The sequence below is a fragment of the Macaca nemestrina genome, chromosome 20, assembly GCF_043159975.1.
Source record: "Macaca nemestrina isolate mMacNem1 chromosome 20, mMacNem.hap1, whole genome shotgun sequence".
NCBI lineage: Eukaryota > Metazoa > Chordata > Mammalia > Primates > Cercopithecidae > Macaca > Macaca nemestrina.
Genome location: NC_092144.1, coordinates 13,392,975 through 13,417,299, shown reverse-complemented (window position 1 = coordinate 13,417,299; position 24,325 = coordinate 13,392,975). Strand labels below are relative to the sequence as shown.

The 24,325-nt window shown below is 54.3% G+C and overlaps 2 protein-coding genes across 3 annotated transcripts in view; both read left to right on the top strand.

Annotated features, from left to right (window-relative positions):
- The window catches only part of LOC105498103 (protein kinase cAMP-activated catalytic subunit alpha), a 28,413-nt gene extending 10,516 nt beyond the window's left edge, over window positions 1–17,897 (top strand). For both annotated transcript variants that reach the window (XM_011769994.2, XM_011770072.3), the window contains exons 2-10: window positions 1,295–1,356; window positions 1,816–1,944; window positions 6,391–6,489; window positions 8,490–8,572; window positions 12,050–12,176; window positions 12,266–12,361; window positions 12,455–12,577; window positions 15,797–15,961; window positions 16,350–17,897. In XM_011769994.2, the coding sequence (XP_011768296.1) occupies window positions 1,295–1,356; window positions 1,816–1,944; window positions 6,391–6,489; window positions 8,490–8,572; window positions 12,050–12,176; window positions 12,266–12,361; window positions 12,455–12,577; window positions 15,797–15,961; window positions 16,350–16,475 (1,010 nt within the window). In that variant the 3' untranslated portion in view covers window positions 16,476–17,897. The remainder of the gene's footprint in view (window positions 1–1,294; window positions 1,357–1,815; window positions 1,945–6,390; window positions 6,490–8,489; window positions 8,573–12,049; window positions 12,177–12,265; window positions 12,362–12,454; window positions 12,578–15,796; window positions 15,962–16,349) is intronic.
- Window positions 17,898–18,785: 888 nt separating this feature from the next.
- LOC105486879 (sterile alpha motif domain containing 1) lies at window positions 18,786–22,054 on the top strand. The gene is made up of 5 exons (XM_011749961.2): window positions 18,786–20,115; window positions 20,538–20,832; window positions 20,926–21,022; window positions 21,120–21,231; window positions 21,331–22,054. The coding sequence occupies exons 1-5, from the start codon at window positions 19,165–19,167 to the stop codon at window positions 21,487–21,489; spliced, it is 1,614 nt and encodes a 537-aa protein (XP_011748263.2). The 5' UTR covers window positions 18,786–19,164; the 3' UTR covers window positions 21,490–22,054.
- The last annotated feature ends 2,271 nt before the right edge of the window (window positions 22,055–24,325 follow it).

Here is a 24,325-nt window from a genome sequence, read left to right as displayed (position 1 = left end):
AATAGTAGCTGACATTTATCTGGCACTAACATCACATGGGCCACTGTTCAACTCCCTTTGCCAAGATGAACTCATTCATTCCTTAAAACCACCCCACAGGCCGGGCGCGGTGGCTCAAGCCTGTAATCCCAGCACTTTGGGAGGCCGAGACGGGCGGATCATGAGGTCAGGAGATTGAGACCATCCTGGCTAACACGGTGAAACCCCGTCTCTACTTAAAAAAATACAAAAAAATAAACTAGCCTGTTGAGGTGGCGGGCACCTGTAGTCTCAGCTACTTGGGAGGCTGAGGCAGGAGAATGGCAGGAACCCAGGAGGCGGAGCTTGCAGTGAGCCCAGATCGCGCCACTGCACTCCAGCCTGGGCGACAGAGCGAGACTCCGTCTCCAAAAAAAAAACCCAAAAAAAAACCACCCCACTTTACAGATGAGGAAAACTGAGGCCTTGAGAGGTGAGATCAGTTGCCCAAAGTCACAGAGTTCATCGGAGACCAGGCTGGGCTCTGAACTGGATCTTGTCCCCAAGTCCTGGCCCTTAGCCACTTTGCTGGGCTGCGTCTCAGCAGAGATAAGAATGACTGTTTTCAAGCCTGTTTTCTGGGTTGTTAAACGGACACAATGGATACAAGGCAGGTTGCCGAGCGAGTCAGATGAGACAGTGTAGACAGCAGCCGGCACAGGGTCTGCCGGGGAAGTTTCAACGTTAGCCAGGCGGTGATGTTCGCCTTGGGATGCCGTGGGGCCGAGGAGTGGGCATCGGGCGAGACTTCCCTTGAACCAGCTCTGGAGCAATGCCCTTGCGATCGACACGAGAGGAACAGGGCCAGCTGGGGGCCAAGGTGACAGCTGAGCCCCCCAAGGGCGCCTGCTACCCGAGCCCCCGAGGCCTCCATCCCAGGCCCAGCCTCCCCAGAGAAGGGGCCAGAGGAACAGCCAAATCCCAAGGCTATAAATACCTCGGCTGGCGTCGGCCCTGGCCGTGGAATGTCGGTCAGAACTGGGGCGAGTGGGGGTGGGCTGGCCTGCCTGGGTGCCTCCCTCCGTTCCCCTGGGGGTGACCCCTGAGACTCTCTGTACCCCACTTTGGATGGAGTAGCAGCTGGATCCCACCTCTCTGTAGCAAGGGAGGCCCAGGCCACGGCCCGGCCAGGGCCCCCAGAGACACCATAAAAAGGTCAGGCTCTAGGTTGAGGGAACTGCACCCCAATTTCTACCAAGTATCTCCCCAGAAATCACCTGAACCCGCCCCGGTGAAATGGAGGTCTCTGTCTAACCCTCCCCTGTCTCCCTTTCAGTGAAAGAATTCTTAGCCAAAGCCAAAGAAGATTTTCTTAAAAAATGGGAAAGTCCCGCTCAGGTAAGGCCACCGGGTACAGAGTCCGGGGAGGGGTGAGCTGGTGACCCCCAGCCCCCAGCTGCGTCCCAGCAACACAGCTAGAATTTCAGAAACCCCGTGGAAGGCTTCAGACCCTCCCCATTCACTCCCTAGGTACCCATGGGGGCTCCTGTGTGGAGACACCTGACTGCCCAATGCCAGGCACCCCCATCCCACCACCCCTTCCAACAGCCCGCCCCTGCCCCTAGCACAGCTGCCAGCAGCTCCCAGGCCCCAGGCCAGGGCCGGATATGGCCCCTGCCACCCGCCTTAAGGAATGCGCCCTCTGCCATCTTGATTTTCCGCCCCCGTCCTCAACCCCGCTGACCCTACGTGCTCCCCGGGGCCCCCTCTGCCGGTGGCAGAGGGGATGCCTCAGACCTTAGCCCAGCAGGCCGCGGGGAGGATGCACCCTGAGCCTGCCGACCCCTCTGCCCACAGAACACAGCCCACTTGGATCAGTTTGAACGAATCAAGACCCTCGGCACGGGCTCCTTCGGGCGGGTGATGCTGGTGAAACACAAGGAGACCGGGAACCACTATGCCATGAAGATCCTCGACAAACAGAAGGTGAGGTGGCCCGTCCTCGCCTTTGCTGGACTGTGCCCACTCCTTGGAGTGCCCTATCCACCCGTTCACTCACTTGCTTTGCTTTTTCGAGTCAGAGTCTTGCTTTGTTGCTCAGGCTGGAGTATAGTGGCGCGACCTCGGCTCACTGCAACCCCCACCTCCCTGGTTCAAGCGATTCTCCTGCCTCAGCATCCCGAGTAGCTGGGATTACAGGCACCCGCCACCACACCCAGCTAATTTTTGTAATTTTAGTAGAGATGAGTTTTCACCATGTTGGCCAGGATGGTCTCGAATTCCTGACCTCAGGTGATACACCTGCCTCAGCCTCCCAAAGTGCTGGGATTATAGGTGTGAGCCACCGCGCCTGGCCACTTGCTTTTTTGCGGGGAGACAGGATCCTGCTCTGTTGCCCAAGCAGGAGTGCAGTGACGTGATCATAGCTCACTGTAGCCTCAAACTCCTGAGCTCCTCCCGAGTAGCTGGGACTACAAGCACACACTACCATGCCTGGCTAATTTTTTTTTTTTTTTTTTTTTAAAGGCAGGGGGTCTCTTGCTGTGTTGCCCAGGCTGGTCTTGAACTCCTGGCCTCAAGTGATCTACTTCAGGCTCCCAAAGCGCAGGGATTACGGACATGAGCTTCCACGCCAGGCTCACCCACTATTCCCCGAGCCCCCATAATGTGCCAGCGGAAAGGGCCCTGTGCTGCCTTCCCAAAGCTCCCTCTCCAGGCCGGCCATGCATTCAAAGCCGGGCACTGTGACACAGGGTCAGACACCAGTCCAAAGGGAGGAGGCCAGGAGCATTTTTGGGGAAAGCGGTGTTTACGTGGACTTTCTTCCCGTAAATATTTTTGTGATCCAACTTTATACCGGGCACTGCTATAAAGCAATGTAACCAACAGAAATGTAACCCAAGCCACAGAATCGATTTTAAATTTTCTCTTTGCTCCATCATAAACAGTAAAAAGAACCAAGCATGGTGGCGCATGCCTATAGTCCTAGCTACCAGAGAGGCTGAGGCAGGAGGATCACTTGGACCTAGGAGTTCAACTCCAGCCTGGACAACACAGCCAGACCTCATCTCTTAAAAAAAAAAAATTGTGGCCGGGCACCGTGGCTCAAGCCTGTAATCCCAGCACTTTGGGAGGCCGAGACGGGTGGATCACGAGGTCAGGAGATGGAGACCATCCTGGCTAACACGGTGAAACCCCATCTCTACTAAAAAATACAAAAAAGGCCGGGCGCGGTGGCTCAAGCCTGTAATCCCAGCACTTTGGGAGGCCGAGGCGGGTGGATCACGAGGTCAGGAGATCGAGACTATCCTGGCTAACATGGTGAAACCCCGTCTCTACTAAAAATACAAAAAAGCCAGGCGCGGTGGCTCACGCCTGTAATCCCAGCACTTTGGGAGGCCGAGACGGGCGGATCACGAGGTCAGGAGATCGAGACCATCCTGGCTAACACGGTGAAACTCCGTCTCTACTAAAAAATACAAAAAAAACTAGCCGGGCGAGGTGGCGGGCGCCTGTAGTCCCAGCTACTCGGGAGGCTGAGGCAGGAGAATGGCGTGAACCCGGGAGGCGGAGCTTGCAGTGAGCTGAGATCCGGCCACCGCACTCCAGCCTGGGTGACAGAGCGAGACTCCGTCTCAAAAAAAAAAAAAAAAAAAAAATACAAAAAACTAGCCGGGCGTGGTGGCGGGCGCCTGTAGTCTCAGCTACTTGGGAGGCTGAGGCGGGAGAATGGCGTGAACCCGGGAGGCGGAGCTTGCAGTGAGCCGAGATCACGCCACTGCACTCCAGCCTGGGAGACACAGCGAGACTCCGTCTCAAAAAAAAAAAAAAAAAAAAAAAAAAAATACAAAAAAAAAATAACTAGCCAGGCAAGGTGGCGGGCGCCTGTAGTCCCAGCTACTCGGGAGGCTGAGACAGGAGAATGGTGTGAACCCAGGAGGCGGAGCTTGCAGTGAGCTGAGATCCGGCCACTGCACTTCAGCCTGGGCAACAGAGCGAGACTCCGTCTCAAAAAAATAAATAAATAAAAATTTTAAAAAAAAAAATTGTAATTAAAAAAGAAAGTGAAAGACGCAGATGACATTCATGAAATTCATTTTAATGACATGTTTGGGGCTTTTTTTTTTTTTTTTTTTTTTTTTGAGACAGAGTCTCACTCTTGTCGCCCAGTGGTGTGATCTCAGCTCACTGCAATCTCCACCTCCCAGGTTCAAGTGATTCTCCTGCCTCAGCTTCCCAAGTAGCTGAGATTGCAGACGCCGCCACCACGCCTGGCTAATTTTTGTATTTTTAGTAGAGACGGGGTTTCACCATGTTGGTCAGGTTGGTCTCAAACTCCTGACCTCAGGTGGTCTGCCCGCCTCGGCCTCCCAAAGTGCTGAGATTACAGATGTGAGCCACCGCGCCCAGCCTAATGATATGTTTTAATTAAGCCAGTATATCTACAGTATTACCGTTTCCATATATTATCAATGTGAAAATATCATTAATGAAACATTTTACATTCCTTTTGTTTTTTTTCCAGTCCTTCATGACTTCGGAAATATTTCCTTTTTTTCTGTACTGAAGTGTCTTTAAAATCCAGTGTCCATTGGATGCTTACAACAGGTCTCAACTCTGAGGGTAAATTTTTCCTGGAAAGAGGAGAAAAAGGAGGGAAGTTGAAAAAGCTAATTCAGGCCTGGCGCGGTGGTTTACACCTGTAATCCCAGCACTTTGGGAGGCCGAGGCAGGCAGATCACGCGGTCAGGAGATCGAGACCATCCTGGCTAACACAGTGAAACCCCATCTCTACTAAAAATACAAAAAAGGTAGCTGGGCACGGTGGCGGGCGCCTGTAGTCCCAGCTACTCGGGAGGCTAAGGCAGGAGAATGGCGTGAACCCAGGTGGTGGAGTTTGCAGTGAGCCGAGATCGCGCCACTGCACTCCAGCCTGGGCGACAGCGAGACTCCATCTCAAAAAAAAAAAGAAAAAAGAAAAAGCAGATTCACATGCCCAAGTTGTTCCAACTATGCCTGAAAGTCACCAGTACCTACATCAAGTGTTTAATTTTTGTTTTGTTCTGTTTTGTTTTTGAGATGGAGTTTCACTCTTGTTGCCCAGGCTGGAGTACAATGGTGTGATCTCAGCTCACAACAACCTCCGCCTCCCGGGTTCAAGCGATGCCTTAGCTTTCTGAGTAGCTGGAATTACAGGCATCCGCCACCACGCCCAGCTAATTTTTTAATATTTGTAGTAGAGACAGAGTTTCACCATTTTGGCCAGGCTGGTTGTTTTGTTTTTGAGACAGGGTCTTGCTCTCTTGCCCAGGCTGAAGTGCAGTTGGGCTCAAATGATCTTCCCACCTCAGCCTCTGAAGCTGCTGGGACCATAGTCGTGCCATGCCCAGCTAATTGCTTTTTGTTGTTGTTGTTGTTGTCGTTGTTGTTGTTGTTGTTGTTTGTAGAGATGGGGTCTCGCTACATTGCCCAGGCTAGTCTCAAACTCCTGGGCTCTGGTGATTCACCTGCCTGGGCCTCCCAAAGTGCTGGGATTACAGGCGTGAGCCACCATGCCCAACTGGTGTCAGTTTTTAAATTTATATTTAAGATACTTAAAATTTTTGAATTTGGCTCCCCAGTCAACTAGTCACATTTCAGGGGCCCAGCATCCCCCTGTGGCTAATGGGGACTGAACTGGGCAGGGCAGGTATAGACTGTGAGGACACAGCTGTGTGAGCAAAGCAGTTGACAGCTGACCAAGGGACCAGGCTGACTACATGTGACACACCAGCCTGACATCAGCCAGCTGTGTGACCTTGGGCAAGTCACCTCCCCTCTCTGTGTCTGGTCTTCCAAACTGGCATACTCCCAGCATGGGCCTCTAGGGCTCCTGTCCTGATTCAGTGAGAGACTAGGTGCTAGGTGCCTGCTCATGGCATCTGCTATTGGGGACAGCTGATGGCTGAGGAGCAGTTAGCCTGAGATTCAGGTTGCTGTGTGGAGTGTTCTAGACAAGGGTAAGGCAGTTCCTAAACCCCCCACCCCTTGGCCTTCTCCTGCCTGTCTTTTCAATTTCAGTTCAGCTGCCCCTTCCTCCAGGAAGCCCTCTTTGATTCCCCCTTCCTCAGACCATGCCAGGTACTTTACATGGGCTTCTTGGGGGCTGCTTCTCCACAACCCCAAGATGCCCTCCACCACAGCTCTGACATCTCTGGGGGTAACCCATGTATTCTTTGCCCTGGACTTTGTGCCATGCAAGGACAAGCAGCCCCTAGCCTCCCTGACGCTGTGTCCTCAGCATCAGCCAAGGGCCCGACAGGCCACAGGCACACAAATGATTCTGGCTGAAGGAACCAGCCTGGCTCTGGCATCCCTAGTTCCAGGCATCAGGGGAAATGAGTCCCCTCTCACCTCCCCCTCCTCTCTGCCCTCCCCTCCCACCCTTCCCAGGTGGTGAAGCTGAAACAGATCGAACATACCCTGAATGAAAAGCGCATCCTGCAAGCCGTCAACTTTCCGTTCCTCGTCAAACTCGAGTTCTCCTTCAAGGTGGGGTCCCAGTGGCCAAGGGGCAAGGTCACTGCACTGGGTCCCAGCCTTCTGGCCCCCAGGGCTGGGGTCGGAGCTGAGGACACTCAGTGGCTGCCCTCTTTTGTGAAAGAACAAGATCCCTGGAGGAGGGAGACCAGGGGACAGGAGTCAGGCTGGGACTCTGGTAGACCCAAGTTCAGTTCCTGGGCCGGCCAATTTGTAGCTCGATACCCTTGGCGAGTCACCCAACCTCAATAACATCCCTCAAAAGCAGCACCTGGTTTATGGCAAGAGCGTGACCCGGGAGCACAAACGCTGTCCCAGGCAGCCGGGGCTCAGTTCCCAGCTCAGTACTTCCTGATGTGTGGCCCCAGGCAAGAGACTTATCTCCCCAAGCCTCAGTTTTCTCATCTGTAAAATGGGGATCATACCAGTTCCAACCTGGTGGCGTTGTCATGACAGTTGCAGGCACGTCTTGAGCACCCTTTGGGAGCCGTTTTGGGTGCCATCCAAAGCTGTAGTCATGAGAAACAGGAAAGGCCACTCAGGGCCAGTTTCATGGGCGTTAGACCCAGAGAAGCACAAGGGTCTATGCTCCAAGGGACCCTACACCTGGTTTAATGCTTTGCTGCTGCTGCTGCTGCTGTCTTGAGATCTGTAATAATTTTTTGTTGTTGTTGAGACAGAGTCTTACTCTGTGGCTCAGGCTGGAATGCAGTGGCGCGATCTTGGCTCACTACAACCTCTGCCTCCCAGGTTCAAGCAATTCTCCTGCCTCAGCCTCCTGAGTAGCTGGCATTACAGGTGCCCACCAGCATGCCCAGCTTATTTTTGTATTTTTAGTAGAGACAGGATTTTGCCATGTTGCCCAGGCTGGTCTTGAACTCCTGACCTGAAGTGATCTGCCTGCCTTGGCCTCCCAAAGTGCTGGGATTACAAGCATGAGCCACTGTGCCCAGCCCAGCCTTTTTTTTTTTTTTTTTTGACATGGAGTTTGGCTCCTGTTGCCCAGACTGGAGTGCAATGATGCGATCTCGGCTCACTACAACTTCCGACTCCCGGATTCAAGCAATTATCCTGCCTCAGCCTCCCAAGTAGCTGGGATTACAGGCATGTGCCACACACCTGGCTAATTTTGTATTTAGTAGAAATGGAGTTTCTCCATGTTGGTCAGACTGGTCTAGAACTCCCGACCTCAGGTGATCCGCCTGCCTTGACCTTCCAAAGTGCTGGAATTGCAGATGTGAGACACCCTGCCCAGCCATTTATTTTTATTTATTTATTTAATTAATTTATTTATTTTAGACAAGGTCTCACTCTGTTGCCCAGGCTGGAGTACAGTGGTGCAATTACAGCTCACTACAACCTTTGCCTCCCAGGCTCAAGCAATCCTCCCACCTCAGCCTCCTGAGTAGCTGGGACTACAGGTGCATGCCATGATGCCCAGCTAATTTTTGTATTTTTATAGAGACAGGGTCTCACTGTGTTGCCCAGGCTGATCTCAAACTCCTAGGCTCAAATGATCCACCCACCTCGGCCTCCCAGAGTACTGGGATTATACAGGCATGAGCCACCACACCCAGCCCTCCGTAATAACTTTTTAACCAGGGGCCACCTTTTTTATTCTGGGTCCCATTAATTTTGCAGCCCATCATGATCCCATTTTACAGATGACAAAACTGTGACCTCAAAGCCTTACTCAGGCTCCCAGAGCAAGGTACTACAGAGTTCACCCTCCGGCCAGGGCAGGCTAACCAGCTCCTGACATACCTATGAGCCAGCCCTCACTTTCACCCATTAACAGCAGGATAAGGGTCGCCCCTGCTTCCTGGGCAGAATGAAATGCAACATGTGGGTTCAGCCAGCAAAGCCTCTGGTCCCTAGAACATGATTCCTACGGAGAGCCAGGATCGCTGTTGTCATTTAATGTTGGAACACCAGCCAGGAGGCCCCCAAGGCCTTCAGATAGGGTCCAAGTCTCAGGGAGTGGGCCCTTGACCAGCCACTGCTTCCCACAGGACAACTCAAACTTATACATGGTCATGGAATACGTGCCCGGTGGGGAGATGTTCTCACACCTACGGCGGATTGGAAGGTTCAGGTAAGCAGGCCACCCCCCATCACATCAGGCTGTCGGGTGTCCACAGGTGGCAGTGCACAACCAAGCCCCCCGGGGAATGCAGAGGAGTCCAGCATGCTTGAACATGCAGGTGGTCTCCCAGGATCCTATGGGTTTGTGTTTCCCCTATGCTGAGGAATGTGTGATGTTTCAACCACCACAAAACAAAACAGAGCAAACATGGCAAGTTAGGTGTCCAAACTTTAGTTGGTCCCAGGCGCGGTGGTTCTCACTGGCACTTTGGGAGGCCGAGGTGGGCAGATCACCTGAGATCAGGAGTTCGAGACCGGCCTGGCCAACATGGCAAAATCCCGTCTCCACTAAAAACACAAAACTTAGCTGGGCGTGGTGGCGGGCACCTGTAATCCCAGCTACTCGGGAAGCTGAGGCAGGAGAATCACTTGAACCCAGGAGACAGACATTGCAGTGAGCTAAGATCACACCACTGCACTCCAGCCTGGGTGAGACAGTGACACGCCGTCTCAAAAAAAAAAAAAAAAAATTGAAGTTGTTGATTTTGTGCATTTTTTGAGCCCCAAAAGGTGGCATGCATCTGTAATCCCACTACTCCTGAGGCTGAAGCGAAAAGATCATTTGAGCTCAAGAATTTGAGACCAGCCTAGGCTACATAGTGAGGTTTTGTCTCTTAAAAAAAAAAAAAATTGGCCGGGCGCGGTGGCTCACACCTGTAATCCCAGCACTTTGGGAGGCTGAGGCAGGGGGAATCACCTGAGGTCAGGATATCGAGACCATCCTGGCTAACATGGTGAAACCCTGTCTCTACTAAAAAAATACAAAAAAATTAGCCGGGTGTGGTTGCAGGCGCCTCTAGTCCCAGCTCCTTGGGAGGCTGAGGCAGGAGAATGGTGTGAACCCGGGAGGTGGAGCTTGCAGTGATCGCACCACTGCACTCCAGCCTGGGCGACAGAGCGAGACTCCATCTCAAAAAATAAAATAAAATAAAAATTATACTATTATTTCATTTTATATAGATCAATAGTTTTATATGTGTAGATTTTAATATATATTTTTATACATAAAATAAAACTACATAAATTTGTAAGTTTAAGATACAGGCTGGGTACTGTGGCTCATGCCTATAATCCCACTTTGGGAGGCCAAGGTGGGCAGATTGCTAGAGCCCAGGAATTTGAGACCAGCCTAACATAGCAAGACCCATCTCTACAAAAAGTAAAAAAAAAAAAAAAAGGTTGGGCGCAGTGGCTCATGCCTGTAATCCCAGCACTTTGGGAGGCCGAGGCGGGTGGATCACCTGAGGTCAAGAGTTCGAGACCAGACTGACCAACATGGTGAAACCCTGTCTTTATTAAAAATACAAAAATTACCTGGACGTGGTGGTGGGCGCCTGTAATCCCAGCTACTCAGGAGGCTGAGGCAGGAGAATCGCTTGAACCCAGGAGGTAGAGGTTGCAGTGAGCCCAGATGGCACCATTGCACTCCAGCCTTGGCAACAAGAACGAAACTCCATCTCAAAAAAAAAAAAAAAAAAATTAGGTGTGGTGGCACATGCCTGTAGTCCCAGCTACTGGGGAGGCTGAGGTGGGAAGATCACCTGAGCCTGGGAGGTCAAGACTGCATGAGCCGGCCAGGCGCGGTGGCTCACACCTGTAATCCCAGCACTTTGGAAGGCTGAGGCAGGCGGATCATGAGGTCAGGAGATCCAGACCATCCTGGCTAAGACGGTGAAACCCCATCTCTACTAAAAATACAAAAAAAAATAATTAGCAGGGCGTGGTGGTGGGCACCTGTATTCCCAGCTACTCGGGAGGCTGAGGCAGGAGAATGGAGTGAACCTGGGAGGAAGAGGTTGCAGTGAGCCAAGATCGTGCCAGTGCACTCCAGCCTGGATGACAGAGCAAGACTCCATCTCAAAAAAATAAAAAGGAAAAAAAAAAAAGTCTGCATGAGCCATGATCACGCTGCTGCACTTCAGAATGGGTAACAGAGACCTTGTTCAAACAAAAAAAAATTTTTAGCTTAAAAATTTGTCTTATTAACTTATAAGTTTACATATGTACTTTTATTTTATTTTTTGAGACGGAGTTTCAGTCTTGTCACCCAGACTGGAGTGCAGTGGCGTGATCTCGGCTCCGTGCAACCTTCACCTCCTGGATTCAAGTGATTCTTCTGTCTCAGCCTCCCAAGTAGCTGGGATTACAGGCGCACGCTCCCTTGCCTGGCTAATTTTTGTATTTTTAGTAGAGATGGGGTTTCACCATGTTGGCCAGGCTGGTCTCAATCTTCTGACCTTGGGTGATCTGTCCCCCTCGGCCTCTAAAGTGCTGGGATTACAGGCATAAGCCACCATGCTGGCCTTGTAGTTGTATTTTAGATAGAAAACTATAGATTCACTTTACATACAATAAAATGCACAGTTCTTCAATGCTCCATGCCACAAATTTTGACAGTTGTATACAGTTACCTAACCTCCACCTAAAACAGTATATGGAACTTTTCTATCACCCCAGAAAATTCCCTTGAATCCCTTTCTTCTTCTTTTTTTTTTTTTTTTTTTTCAATAATATACAGAGGTGGAGGCCGGGTGCAGTGGCTCACGCCTGTAATCCCAGCACTTTGGGAGGCCAAGGCGGGCGGATCACAAGGTCAGCAGTTCGAGACCAGCCTGACCAACATGGTGAAACCCTGTCTCTACTAAAAATATAAAAATTAGCCAGGTGTGGTGGTGCATGCCTGTAATCCCAGCTACTCAGGAGGCTGAGGCAAGAGAATCACTTGTTTCCAGGAGGCGAAGGTTGCAGTGAGCCAAGATTATGCTACTGCACTCCAGCCTGGGCAACAGAGCAAGACTCCATCTCAAAAAAAATACTGAAAAAAAATATATATATATACACACACACACACACACACATCTCTGCATACACACAGAGGTGAGATCTTGCCTATGTTACCCAGGCTGGTCTCGAACTCCTGGGCTCAAGTGATCCTCCCACCTCGACCCTCCAAAATGCTGGGATTACAGGGATGAGACACCGCGCCGGGCCAAATCCCTTTCTTGACACGTCACCTCCCCGCCAAAGGCAGTTGTCCTTTCTGACTTCAAACACCGTGCCTTTGTTTTGTCTGGGCGTGGACATGATATAAATGGAATCATTCATGTTCTTTTGTGTCTTCTTTTGCTTTAACATAATCAGTTTGAAATGCAGCCACGTTGTTGAGTGGATGCATGGGCTGTCCTGTTGGCAGTGGTGGTGGTGAGTGGAATTCCATTATATGACTATAGCTCAGTCTGTGATTCCATTCTCCTGTGGGTGGACCTACAGGCTATTTCCCATGTCGGGCTATCTAAGAATCAGGTGCCTCGCATTTCTGACAGCTGGACTGGAGGTGTCTTCCTCTGGGGAAGGCTCTGCAGGGCCACCTGCTGGACCATTTTGGGGCATGGCCACTGACATTCACCTCTCCATCTGTCCCCATCAGCGAGCCCCATGCCCGTTTCTACGCGGCCCAGATCGTCCTGACCTTCGAGTATCTGCACTCGCTGGATCTCATCTACAGGGACCTGAAGCCGGAGAATCTGCTCATTGACCAGCAGGGATACATTCAGGTGCCCACCAGGCCGGGCGAGGGGCAGCCCTGGGGAAGCCGTGGCCTGGACCCTCCCTTCCTGCCAACTGCCTGTTCTTGTGCCCACAGGTGACAGACTTCGGTTTCGCCAAGCGCGTGAAGGGCCGCACTTGGACCTTGTGTGGCACCCCTGAGTATCTGGCCCCTGAGATTATCCTGAGCAAAGTAGGCGCCTCCCCAGCCCTTCCCTTCCCCTGAGGCCGGCTCTGCTCTCCTGCTCGCCCCCTCCTCACCCTGTGCCCCCCCATCTTGCTCCAGGGCTACAACAAGGCTGTGGACTGGTGGGCCCTGGGGGTTCTTATCTATGAAATGGCCGCTGGCTACCCGCCCTTCTTCGCAGACCAGCCCATCCAGATCTATGAGAAGATCGTCTCTGGGAAGGTGAGGTCCGGCTGCGGGGACACAGCCCTGGAAGAAACAGACCCTCCCCTGCTCACTCATCCTACTCCCTGGGGAGCCCTGCTTGTTGTCAGAATAATCTAGAAGTTCCTTAAGTCAGGCCAGGTGGTGAAGCTGGACGCACCGGCCACACTGAGGCCAACACCTTGAGGCCTCCTCACTGTCCAGCCCCAACCCCGCGGTTCCAGAATCCCAAGAGCTTCCAAAACCCCAAGCCTCACAGAAACTTCTTGGCCGCAGAACACAAACCGCCCTGCCAGGCAACCCTCTTCGTCACTCCTTGTCCCAGTTAGTGTGAGTTTTCGCAAATTCCAAGGCAGAAAAACCAGTGTATTTGGTTCCTGTTCCCAGGTGCTGTCCGCAGCCTCACCAAGGAGTGCTCTCACTTAGCGTTTACAGCCCATGCTTCCTCTCCCAAACCCAGACTTGCCTAACTCTGAGGGTTCGGATGAGGGGTGCTGAAACCATCTCAGCTCACATCTGTGACAGGCGCAAAGTGCCTGCCATCCACCAGGCCCTAGAATCCCCCCATCAGTCACACCCTGAGATGGTGGCACCCTCTGCAGGAGAGGTGAGGAAACAGGCTGGGAAAAGGGATGTGTCTTGGCCAAGATCACGCTTTGGTGAGTAGGTAATCATCGTAGGCACTAAGAGCAGGAGAGAGGTTGGGGACCCCACCTGTGCCCTCAGCTCAACCACCTTGCTGGGAAGACCCGACCATCCCCCGACTTGGTCCAGCATCTCCTACACAGGAGCTTTTGGTCGGCCCAGAGTCACGACACTGTGGTGGCAGCGTCCTCAGGCTCAGCCTGGGCCCCAGTCCGGACCCCAGTCCCAGCTCTGCCACTGATTGGCTTTGAAACTTTGCATTTGGGTGCAATGGCTCACGCCTGTAATCCCAGCACCTTGGGAAGTGGAGGCTTGAGGCCAGCAGTTCCAGACCAGCCTGGGTAACATAGCCAGACCCCATCTCTTAAAAAAAAAAAAAAAAAAAAAAGCTAAAAATTAGCTGGGCGTGATGGTGCACCCCTGTATTCCCAGCTCATCAGGAAGCTGAGGCAGGAGGATCACTTGAGCCCAGAAGTTCAAGGCTGCAGTGAGCTGTGACTGTGCCACTGCAAACTAGCCTGGGTCACAGAGCCAGACACAGTCTTTTAAAAAAATTCAGGCAAGTGGGGTGCCCGGCTGGACACATAGCATCACTAAAAGGGAAAGATGAAGGCCTGGCACGATGGCTCATGCCTGTAATCCCAGCACTTCGGGAGGCTGAGGCAGGTGGATCACGAGGTCCGGAGTTCAAGACCAGCCTGGCCAACATAGTGAAACCCCATCTCTACTAAAAATACAAAAATTAGCTGGGCATGGTAGCAGGCACCTGTAATCCCAGCTACTTGGGAGGCTGAGGCCAAAGAATTGCTTCAACCCAGGAGACGGAGGTTGCAGTGAGCCAAGATCACGCCATTGCACTCCAGCCTGGGCGACAGAACAAGACTCCGTCTCAAAAAAAAGGAAAGATGAGGCATCTGCCATGGGTGGAATAGAAACTGCCAATAAAATGGCCCAGAGTAGGCCGGGCACGGTGGCTCACGCCTGTAATCCCAGCACTTTGGGAGGCCGAGGCGGGCGGATCACGAGGTCAGGAGTTTAAGACCAGCCTGACCAACATGCTGAAACCCTGTCTCTACTAAAAATACAAAAATTAGCCGGGTGTGGTGGCATATGCCTGTAAATCTCAGCTACTCAGGAGGCAGAGGTTGCAGTGAGCTGAGATTGCGCCACTGCACTCTAGCCTGGGCAACAGAGCAAGACTCCATCTCAGAAAAAAAAAAAAAAGAAAGAAAAAAAAGAAAATGGTCCAGAGTGGAAAAAAAAAAAAGAAAGAAAAAAATCACAGAAGATCCCATAGGAGAAGATGCACATGACTCCCTTCTTTGTAGCATTTTCTAGTTCCCCCACACCCTCAGTGGTGTTATCTCCCTCGTGCAGCCCTGGGATATCTGCCCCACATCTGAGAGGCATGCACAGGCCCAGAGAGGTTAAGGGCCATGGCCAAGGTCACAAAGCGTGTAAGAGGCACAGCAGGAACAAGAAGTCGTTTCTTGCAACTATAACTCCAGTGATGACTTGCATACAAGGCTATGGGCTCAGAGCGTATGGGAAAAACTTTCAAGAAGAGTCGAGCTGGACTTTAAAGAATGGAAGAGCCTTAGCCATGCAGAAAGAGAGGAGAGAAAAAGTTTGTCATAAGCATGAATATTTCAGAAGTCTCTGAACCCCAGCAGAGGTGCCTTCAGCAGCAGCGGCAGCAGCAGCAGCTGAGAATACAAGTTCGAGAGTCCAGTAGACCTGAGATGGAATTGCCCCATCCCATGCCTCAATGTGACCTTGGAAGAGCTGTTTAACCCTTCCAAGCCTCAGTTTCCCCTTCTCTGAAATGGAAATCATCATAGCACTTGCCTTAAGAGCAATGGTTCTTAAAGGGGACCCCTTTCCAGCATCACCGTTGCTGGGGAATTTGTTAGAAATGCAGATTATTGGGCCAGGCACAGTAGCTCACAGCTGTAATCCCAACACCTTGGGAGGCCGACGCAGGTGGATCACCTGAGGTCAGGAGTTCAAGACCAGCCTGACCAATATGGTGAAACCCTGTCTCTACTAAAAATACAAAAATTAGCCAGGTGTCGTGGCGTGAGCCTGTGATCCCAGCTACTTAGGAGGCTGAGACAGGAGAATTCCTTGAACCCAGGAGGCGGAGATTGCAGTGAGTCCAGATCGCACCACTGCACTCCAGCCTGGGCTACAGAGTGAGACTTTTTTTTTTTTAATGCAGATTCTTGCTGGGTGCGGTGGCTCACGCCTATAATCCCAGTACTTTGGGAGGCCAAAGCAGGAGGATCGGTTGAGCCTAAGAGTTCTAGACCAGCCTGGGCAATATAGTGAGACCCTGTCTCTACAAAAACTTAAAATAACTAGCTCTTGAATTTTTAAAGTTTTTAAAGAAATGCAGATTCTCAGGCCACAGTATCACTTCCTAAATTGGAAACTGTAGTGTAGGCTCAAGGAGCTGTTTTACAGGATGCCAGCAGGCACTCAGCTTTGGAGGCCCCCACCCAGTAGGACTGTTGGATGGAGAAAGAAGCCTCATGGGCTCCCCAAGTTCCAGACCAGCTTCCCACCCTGTCCTTGTACCCCTTCCTCCAGGTGCGGTTCCCTTCCCACTTCAGCTCTGACTTGAAGGACCTGCTGCGGAACCTCCTGCAGGTAGATCTTACCAAGCGCTTTGGGAACCTCAAGAATGGGGTCAATGATATCAAGAACCACAAGTGGTTTGCCACGACTGACTGGATCGCCATCTACCAGAGGAAGGTGGGTCTCCCCTCCTTAAGCTGCTGAGGGTTTGGGAGCAAGCCGAGAGTCAGGGAGGACAGCCAATAGAGAGAAAGAGAAGAGAACACAGGTTCAGGAGCAACCTAGAGTAGAGAGCTTAGAGCAGTGGGGTCTAGAAATGGGATTCTGGGGTCATTTGGCCATTCCATGACCTTGTGCAGCAGATGCCTCTCTGGGAAATAATTTCCCCTTTGATGAGTTGGCTACATTAAGAGTTTCAGGCTGTTAAGAGGAATTCATAACCTAATGGGAAGCACAGGCCTGAGTCAGAGTAAATATCTCTTGAATGTTAGGCCATTCGCATTTATTGTTGTAATAATCATTATGTTGAATGCTGAGGTCTGGGTGATTCTTGATCCCTCTCCAGGTGGAAGCTCCCTTCATACCAAAGTTTAAAGGCCCTGGGGATACGAGTAACTTTGACGACTATGAGGAAGAAGAAATCCGGGTCTCCATCAATGAGAAGTGTGGCAAGGAGTTTTCTGAGTTTTAGGGGTGTGCCTGTGCCCCCATGGATTTTCTTTTCTTTTTTTTTTTTTTTTTTTTTGGTGGGGGGGTGGGAGGGTTGGATTGAACAGCCAGAGGGCCCCAGAGTTCCTTGCATCTAATTTCACCCCCACCCCACCCTCCAGGGTTAGGGGGAGCAGGAAGCCCAGATAATCAGAGGGACAGAAATATCAGCTGCTCCCCCTCATCCCCTTTGCCCTCCTGCCCCCTCCCCCACTTTTCCCTTCCTCCTTCCCCACAGCCCCCCAGCCCCTCAGCCCCACCCAGCCTACTTCTGCCTGTTTTAAACGAGTTTCTCAACTCCAGTCAGACCAGGTCTTGCTGGTGTATCCAGGGACAGGGTGTGGAAAGAGGGGCTCACACTTAACTCCATCCCCCACCCACACCCCCATCCCACCCAACCACAGGCCCCACTTGCTAAGGGCAAATGAACGAAGCGCCAACCTTCCTTTCGGAGTAATCCTGACTGGGAAGGAGAGATTTTTAGTGACATGTTCAGTGGGCTGCTTGCTAGAATTTTTTTTAAAAAACAACAATTTAAAATCTTATTTAAGTTCCACCAGTGCCTCCCTCCTTCCTGTACTCCCACCCCTCCCATGTCTCCCCATTCCCCAAATCCATTTTAAAGAGAAGCAGACTGACTTTGGAAAGGGAGGCGCTGGGGTTTGAACCTCCCCGCTGCTAATCTCCCCTGGGCCCCTCCCCGGGGAATCCTCTGCCAATCCTGCGAGGGTCTAGGCCCCTTTAGGAAGCCTCCGCTCTCTTCTTCCCCAATAGACCTGTCTTCACACTTGGGCTTTGAGAGCCAGAAAAAGCAGCTGCCCCTCTCCCTGCCAAAGAGGAGTCATCCCCCAAAAAGACAGAGGGGGAGCCCCAAGCCCAAGTCTTTCCTCCCAACAGCGTTTCCCCCAACTCCTTAATTTTATTCTCCGCTAGATTTTAATGTCCAGTCTTCCCTCAGCTGAATGGGGAGGGCATCCCTGCAAAAGGGAACAGAAGAGGCCAAGTCCCCCAACGCCATGGCCCGGGGTTCAAGGCTAGAGCTGCTGGGGAGGGGCTGCCTGTTTTACTCACCCACCAGCTTCCGCCTCCCCCATCCTGGGCGCCCCTCCTCCAGCTTAGCTGTCAGCTGTCCATCACCTCTCCCCCACTGTCTCATTTGTGCTTTTTTCTCTCGTAATAGAAAAGTGGGGAGCCGCTGGGGAGCCACCCTATTCATCCCCATATTTCCCCCTCTCATAACTTCTCTCCATCCCAGGAGGAGTTCTCAGGCCTGGGGTGGGGCCCCGGGTGGGTGCGGGGGCGATTCAACCTGTGTGCTGCGAAGGACGAGACTTCCTCTTGAACAGTGTGCTGTTGTAAACATATTTGAAAACTATTACCAATAAAGTTTTGTTTAAAAAAAAAAGTGTCGCTGGTGTTCTCGACTTCGATCACCCACCCACACACCCCCAGGGGGTTGGAAAGGGAATTTCGGACCCCAGAGTGTAAGCCGATCAGGTCCCGGCTTGAAGTCCTTGTAAACAGGGTTTAGCTGAAATTCCGGCACTCCTTCGGCCCCGCAGGAGAAACGAGCGTCAAACTGCCCTCTGACCCCAGATTCGGGGTCCCCAAATCTGCAGCGCGCCCCCTCGGCGTCCAGCCCGGGACCGAGAGGGCGCTCTAGGGAGGCGCTGGGGCCGGCGCGCCAGAAGGCCGAGCGGCGGCGGGGGCGGCCCTGGCAGGGGGAGTAGAAGGGGGAGAGGGTGCGCGCCCCCCTCCCCGCATCCTTAGCGCCGGGCCAGGCGCGCCTGAGGGACGCGGGGGCGGCGGCAGCAAGAGGGTCCCCGCAGCACCCTGCGAGCGCGGCAGCCCCGGCCCGCGGGCGGCGAGTTCCCGGTAAGTGCGGTCCGGAGAGCGGAGCGCGCCGGGGAGGCGTGGAGAGGGGGGCTGGGCGCCGGGGACGTCTGGGTCCCGCGCCCAATGGCTGGAGGGCGGCCGAGCGCCGCCCGCCCGCCCTGCCCGCCCCCTCTCCCCTCCCCCCGGCACTCCCCTCCCCCTCCCCCGCCCGCCGCTTTCCCCCGCCCCCGCCCCGGCGCCAACTCCGCGGCGCCTCCTTAAAAAGCGCGCGGGAGTTGTAAGGGGGGGCCGGAGCGAGCCGGAGTGAGCGAGAGCGCAGGGTAAAGGGGGCGGGCGGGGGGCCCGGGCTCCACCTTAAAAGCGGGCGCGTGGGGGTGGGAGGGAGGAAGGCGGGCGGCGGGGAGGAGGGAGGGAGGGAAGGAAGGGGGGCCGGAGTGTCCCGGGCGCAGGGCGCGCGTGCGGCGGCGGCGGCGGCGGGGAGGGGCCGGCCGCGCCGCGCTCCCCTCCTCCCCCTCGCATCCCCGGCCCCGCGCGCGCCCAGCAGAAGCGGGTCTGTGTGTGCGTGCGTGCGAGTGAGTGAGTGTGTGCATATTTTTTTCTCTCTTTTCTTTCTCTCTCACTGTTTTTTCCTCTCTCTCTCTCGCTCTCTCTTTTTTTTTTTTTTTTTTTTTTTTTGCAAAGAAACAGCAGCGCCGCCGCCGCTCCGCCGAGGCGCTGCGCCCCCCGGGGGGGGAGGCGGAGGAGGCGGGCAGCGGCGGAGGGAGGGGAGCCGGGGAGGGGGGCGCCGCGCTGGGAGGGAGGCAGCGCGCACGGTGCAGCCGGGCCGGGCGGGAGGCATGGCGGGGCCCCCGGCCCTACCCCCGCCGGAGACGGCGGCGGCCGCCACCACGGCGGCCGCCGCCTCGTCGTCCGCCGCTTCCCCGCACTACCAAGAGTGGATCCTGGACACCATCGACTCGCTGCGCTCGCGCAAGGCGCGGCCGGACCTGGAGCGCATCTGCCGGATGGTGCGGCGGCGGCACGGCCCGGAGCCGGAGCGCACGCGCGCCGAGCTCGAGAAACTGATCCAGCAGCGCGCCGTGCTCCGGGTCAGCTACAAGGGGAGCATCTCGTACCGCAACGCGGCGCGCGTCCAGCCGCCCCGGCGCGGAGCCACCCCGCCGGCCCCGCCGCGCGCCCCCCGCGGGGCCCCCGCCGCCGCCGCCGCGCCGCCGCCCACGCCCGCCCCGCCGCCACCGCCCGCGCCCGTCGCCGCCGCCGCCCCGGCCCGGGCGCCCCGCGCGGCCGCCGCCGCCGCCGCCACAGCGCCCCCCTCGCCCGGCCCCGCGCAGCCGGGCCCCCGCGCGCAGCGGGCCGCGCCCCTGGCCGCGCCGCCGCCTGCGCCAGCCGCTCCCCCGGCGGTGGCGCCCCCGGCCGGCCCGCGCCGCGCCCCCCCGCCCGCCGTCGCCGCCCGGGAGCCGCCGCTGCCGCCGCCGCCACAGCCGCCGGCGCCGCCACAGCAGCAGCAGCCGCCGCCGCCGCAGCCACAGCCGCCGCCTGAGGGGGGCGCGGCGCGGGCCGGCGGCGCAGCGCGGCCCGTGAGCCTGCGGGAAGTCGTGCGCTACCTCGGGGGCAGCGGCGGCGCCGGCGGTCGCCTAACCCGCGGCCGCGTGCAGGGGCTGCTGGAAGAGGAGGCGGCGGCGCGAGGCCGCCTGGAGCGCACCCGTCTCGGAGCGCTTGCGCTGCCCCGCGGGGACAGGCCCGGACGAGCGCCGCCGGCCGCCAGCGCCCGCCAGTCTCGGAGCAAGGTGAGCGCGCCGGGGAGCGGGGGCGCCGCGCGGTGGGCAGGTGCGGGCGAAGTTGGTGGCGGGGGTGCGAGTCCCGGGAGGAACTGGGTGGCGGGTGACTGGGGCTTTACGCGCGTTTCCTGCGGGCTGGGTGCGTGGTGACCTTGGCAAGTGCTTGAATCTCCCGGAGCCTCAGTTTCCTCCGCTGTAAACGCGGCTTAATAACAGTAGCGACCCCTTGGGGTTGTTGAGCGAGTTTAGTGAGATTCGGTTGTCGAGGGCTTTAGTTAACACAGAGCCTGGCACGGAGTGAATGCGTAAAAGTTAGTCCGTATTGTTCTTAAAGGTGGAATCGGGCCCTCCTCACCACCGCCCGTATGCTACAGGCAGGGTCAGGGATTAGAACAGCTATTAATCTTGCATGCTTCTCTCCTCGGTCCCAGAGAGGTGGAGAAGAGCGAGTGCTTGAAAAAGAGGAGGAAGATGATGATGATGATGATGAAGATGATGAAGATGATGTGTCAGAGGGCTCTGAAGTGCCCGAGAGTGACCGTCCTGCAGGTGCCCAGCACCACCAGCTTAACGGCGAGCGGGGACCTCAGAGTGCCAAGGAGAGGATCAAGGAGTGGACGCCCTGCGGACCGCACCAGGGCCAGGATGAAGGGCGGGGGCCAGCCCCGGGCAGCGGCACCCGCCAGGTGTTCTCCATGGCAGGCATGAACAAGGAGGGGGGAACAGGTAAGGACTCCTCTGGGTGGGGGAAAGTGCTAGGTGGGGAGGAACTCAGCCCGAAAACAAAGCCAAAGGCAGGTGTTTTTTTTTCTTTCCCAGCTTCTGTTGCCACCGGGCCAGACTCTCCGTCCCCCGTGCCTTTGCCCCCAGGCAAACCAGCCCTACCTGGGGCCGACGGGACCCCCTTTGGCTGTCCGTAAGTTGGGGTGTTGGAGACATGGGAGTGCTGCCCAGGTGTGTGGCACAGCCAGAGGGACACCCGTGTTCACTGGTGCCCGTCTATTTTGATGCAGTCCCGGGCGCAAAGAGAAGCCGTCTGATCCCGTGGAATGGACGGTGATGGATGTTGTGGAATATTTTACCGAGGCTGGCTTCCCGGAGCAGGCGACAGCTTTCCAAGAACAGGTGAGTTCCCAGCCCAGGACTACACACTGACAAAGAGGGGCTCTCTGGGATGTGCCCTAACCCCGGCTCGCTCTCTCTTTTTGTCCCTGTCCCACCCAGGAAATTGATGGCAAATCTTTGCTGCTTATGCAGCGTACAGATGTGCTCACCGGCCTGTCTATCCGCCTCGGGCCAGCCCTGAAAATCTACGAGCACCACATCAAGGTGCTTCAGCAAGGCCACTTTGAGGATGATGACCCCGATGGCTTCTTAGGCTGAGCGCCCAGCCTCACCCCTGCCCCAACCCATTCCGGCCCCCATCTCACCCAAGACCCCCCAGAGTCCAGGAGCTGGACGGGGACACCCTCAGCCCTCATAACAGATTCCAGGGAGGAGGGCACCCTCTTGTCCTCATCTCTGCCCCTTGTGTCTCTCTCTCTCTCTTACACATCCGCCCCTCAGCACGTCGGTGTGGGGAGGGAATTGCTCCTTAAACCCCAGGTGGCTGACCCTCCCCACCCAGCCCAAGACATTTTAGGAAAAAAAAAAATGAAATGTGGGGGGCTTCTCATCTCCCCAAGATCCTCTTCCGTTCAGCCAGATGTTTCCTGTATAAATGTTTGGATCTGCCTGTTTATTTTGGTGGGTGGTCTTTCCTCCCTCCCCTACCACCCATGCCCCCCTTCTCAGTCTGCCCCTGGCTTCCAGCCCCTAGGGGGACTAGCTGGGTTGGGGTTCCTCGGGCCTTTCCTCTCCTGCCTCTTTTCTTTCTGTTGATTGTCGCTCGAGCTGGCTGTATTGCTTTTTAATATTGCACCGAAGGTTTTTTAAATAAAATTTTAAAGGAAAAGGGGAAAAAAAAGAACCACGGAGTCCGTTTTATGAATGGGGCGGGGAGAGGGCATTAAAGAGCCTCTGGTTAGGACAGAATCATTTGGAGAGAGAGAAAAACGGAAACAATGAATTATAGCTGCCTATAACAATAATTGCTGCCGGGCGCGGTGGCTCACGCCTGTAATCCCAGCACTTTGGGAGGCCGAGGCGGGCGGATCACAAGGTCAGGAGATCGAGACCACGGTGAAACCCCGTCTCTACTAAAAAAATACAAAAAATTAGCCGGGTGCGGTTGTGGGCGCCTGTAGTCCCAGCTACTCGGGAGGCTGAGGCAGGAGAATGGCGTGAACCCGGGAGGCGGAGCTTGCAGTGAGCCGAGATCGCGCCACTGCACTCCAGCCTGGGCGACAGAGCGAGACTCCGTCTCAAGAAAAAAAAAAAAAACAATAATTGCTGCAGAAAGGTGGGAATCTTTGGGTTTTTTTTCCTCTGTAATCTTCCCCATGTCCCAGAACTGAGCTAGGCACAGAGCAGGTGCTGAATTTTTGTTTTCCTTTTAGAGATGGTTTCATTCTATCACCCAGGCTGGAGTGCAGTGGTGCTATCATAGCTCACTGTAGCCTCAAACTCCTGGGCTCAAGTGATCCTCCCACCTCAGCCTCCGGAGTAGCTGGAACTACAGATGCACTCTGCTATGGCCAGCTAATTTTTAAAAATTTTTGTCCGGGCGTGGTGGCTCACACCTGTAATTGCAGCACTTTGGGAGGCCGAGGCAGGTGGATCACGAGGTCAGGAGTTCAAGATCAGCCTGGCCAAGATGGTGAAACCCTGTCTCTACTAAAAATACAAAAACTAAAAAAAAAACTTAGCTGGGCGTGGTGGTGGGCGCCTGTAATTGCAGCTACTCAGGAAGCTGAGGCAGAGAATTGTTTACACCTGGGAGGTGGAGCGTGCAGTGAGCCGAGATCATGCGCTGCACTCCAGCCTGGGCGACAGACTGTCTCAAGAAAAAAATTTTTTTTGTGGAGATGAGGGTCTCACTTTGTTGGCCAGGTTGGCCTCAAACTCCCAGCTGCAAGCGATTCTCTCTTCCTGCCTGGGATTTGAGCCACCATGCCTGGCCTCAAATATTGTTGAATGGTTGGCAGTTAAGTCCTTGGGTTTATAAGCATTTTCTCAATTGTCCTCCCCAAGTCCCCATAAGACAACTCATAAAATCCCACCTTACAGAAGAGGCAGCTGGCCCGGCACAGAGATACTGTCTGCTCGGGATCACACAGGGTGGCATCTGACACCTGTCCGAGTTCTTCACTCCGAGTCTTTAAATATAGAGTATTTGACATAACGTACATTAAAAACTATAAACCTGTCAGCCTTTGTCTACTGCAAATAATCTGCTACAAATATTGGGGGCAGGAATCTGTTCTAGGACCATAGTAGGCTCTCCAGACCTCATGGTCTTCTTCATTAAAACAACAGAAAATTCCTTCTGGGCCATCAGATGAGATCATGAGAGGAGAAGATTTCCAAGTGAAGATTTTGTTTGTTTCAAGACAGAGTCTTGCTCTGTCACCCAGCCTAGAGTGCAGTGGTGCAATCATAACTGGTGACAGCCTCGAACTCTTGGGTACAAGTGATTCTCATGCCTCAGACAATACCCAACAAACATTTTATTTTTTGTATAGACAGGGTCCTGCTATGTTGCTTAGGCTGGTCTTGAATTCCTGGCTTCAAGCAGTTCTCCCGTCTCAGCCTCCTAACGTGTCAGAATTACAGACATGAGCCACCAAGACCAGCCTGAAGGTTTTTTCAGATTTATTTATTTTATTGTTAGTAGTAGTCGTCAGAGCTACTACATCCAAAGTCCCTACTAAGTTCTAAGGCAGTTTCTCAACTCCATTAGATATTTTTTGTTTGTTTTTTGTTTTTAAAAAAAAAAACACGCTGGGCACTTCAGGAGGCCGAGACAGGAGGATCGCTTGAGTCCAGGAGTTTGAAACCAGTCTGGGCAACATAGAGAGGTCCCCATCTCTAAAAATTTTAAATTAAAAAAAAAAAAATTTAACAAAAAAAAACCAGGGTTCTGGGAGTGAGGGGCTGGGGCCTGGGCAGCCTCATTCCATATACCTGTGCCGGGTTGAGGTGTTGGAGACACGTTTGGAGACCCCTCCACTCTAGGAATCCACCTCGAGAGATAAAGGTCCCGGCCCTAGCCACACCCCCAGGACACGGCCAGAGGTCACCTCCCTAGGAAGGTCCCTCCTTCCCACCGCCAGGTTCC

What these genes read in the sequence shown, in the direction of transcription:
- LOC105486879 (XM_011749961.2), top strand. Translation starts at nt 19,165, where the DNA reads ATGGCGGGGCCCCCGGCCCTACCCCCGCCGGAGACGGCGGCGGCCGCC. An exon ending in CCCGCCAGTCTCGGAGCAAG is followed by an intron (nt 20,116 to 20,537) that starts GTGAGCGCGCCG and finishes CCTCGGTCCCAG; the next exon opens with AGAGGTGGAGAAGAGCGAGT. An exon ending in CGACAGCTTTCCAAGAACAG is followed by an intron (nt 21,232 to 21,330) that starts GTGAGTTCCCAG and finishes TGTCCCACCCAG; the next exon opens with GAAATTGATGGCAAATCTTT.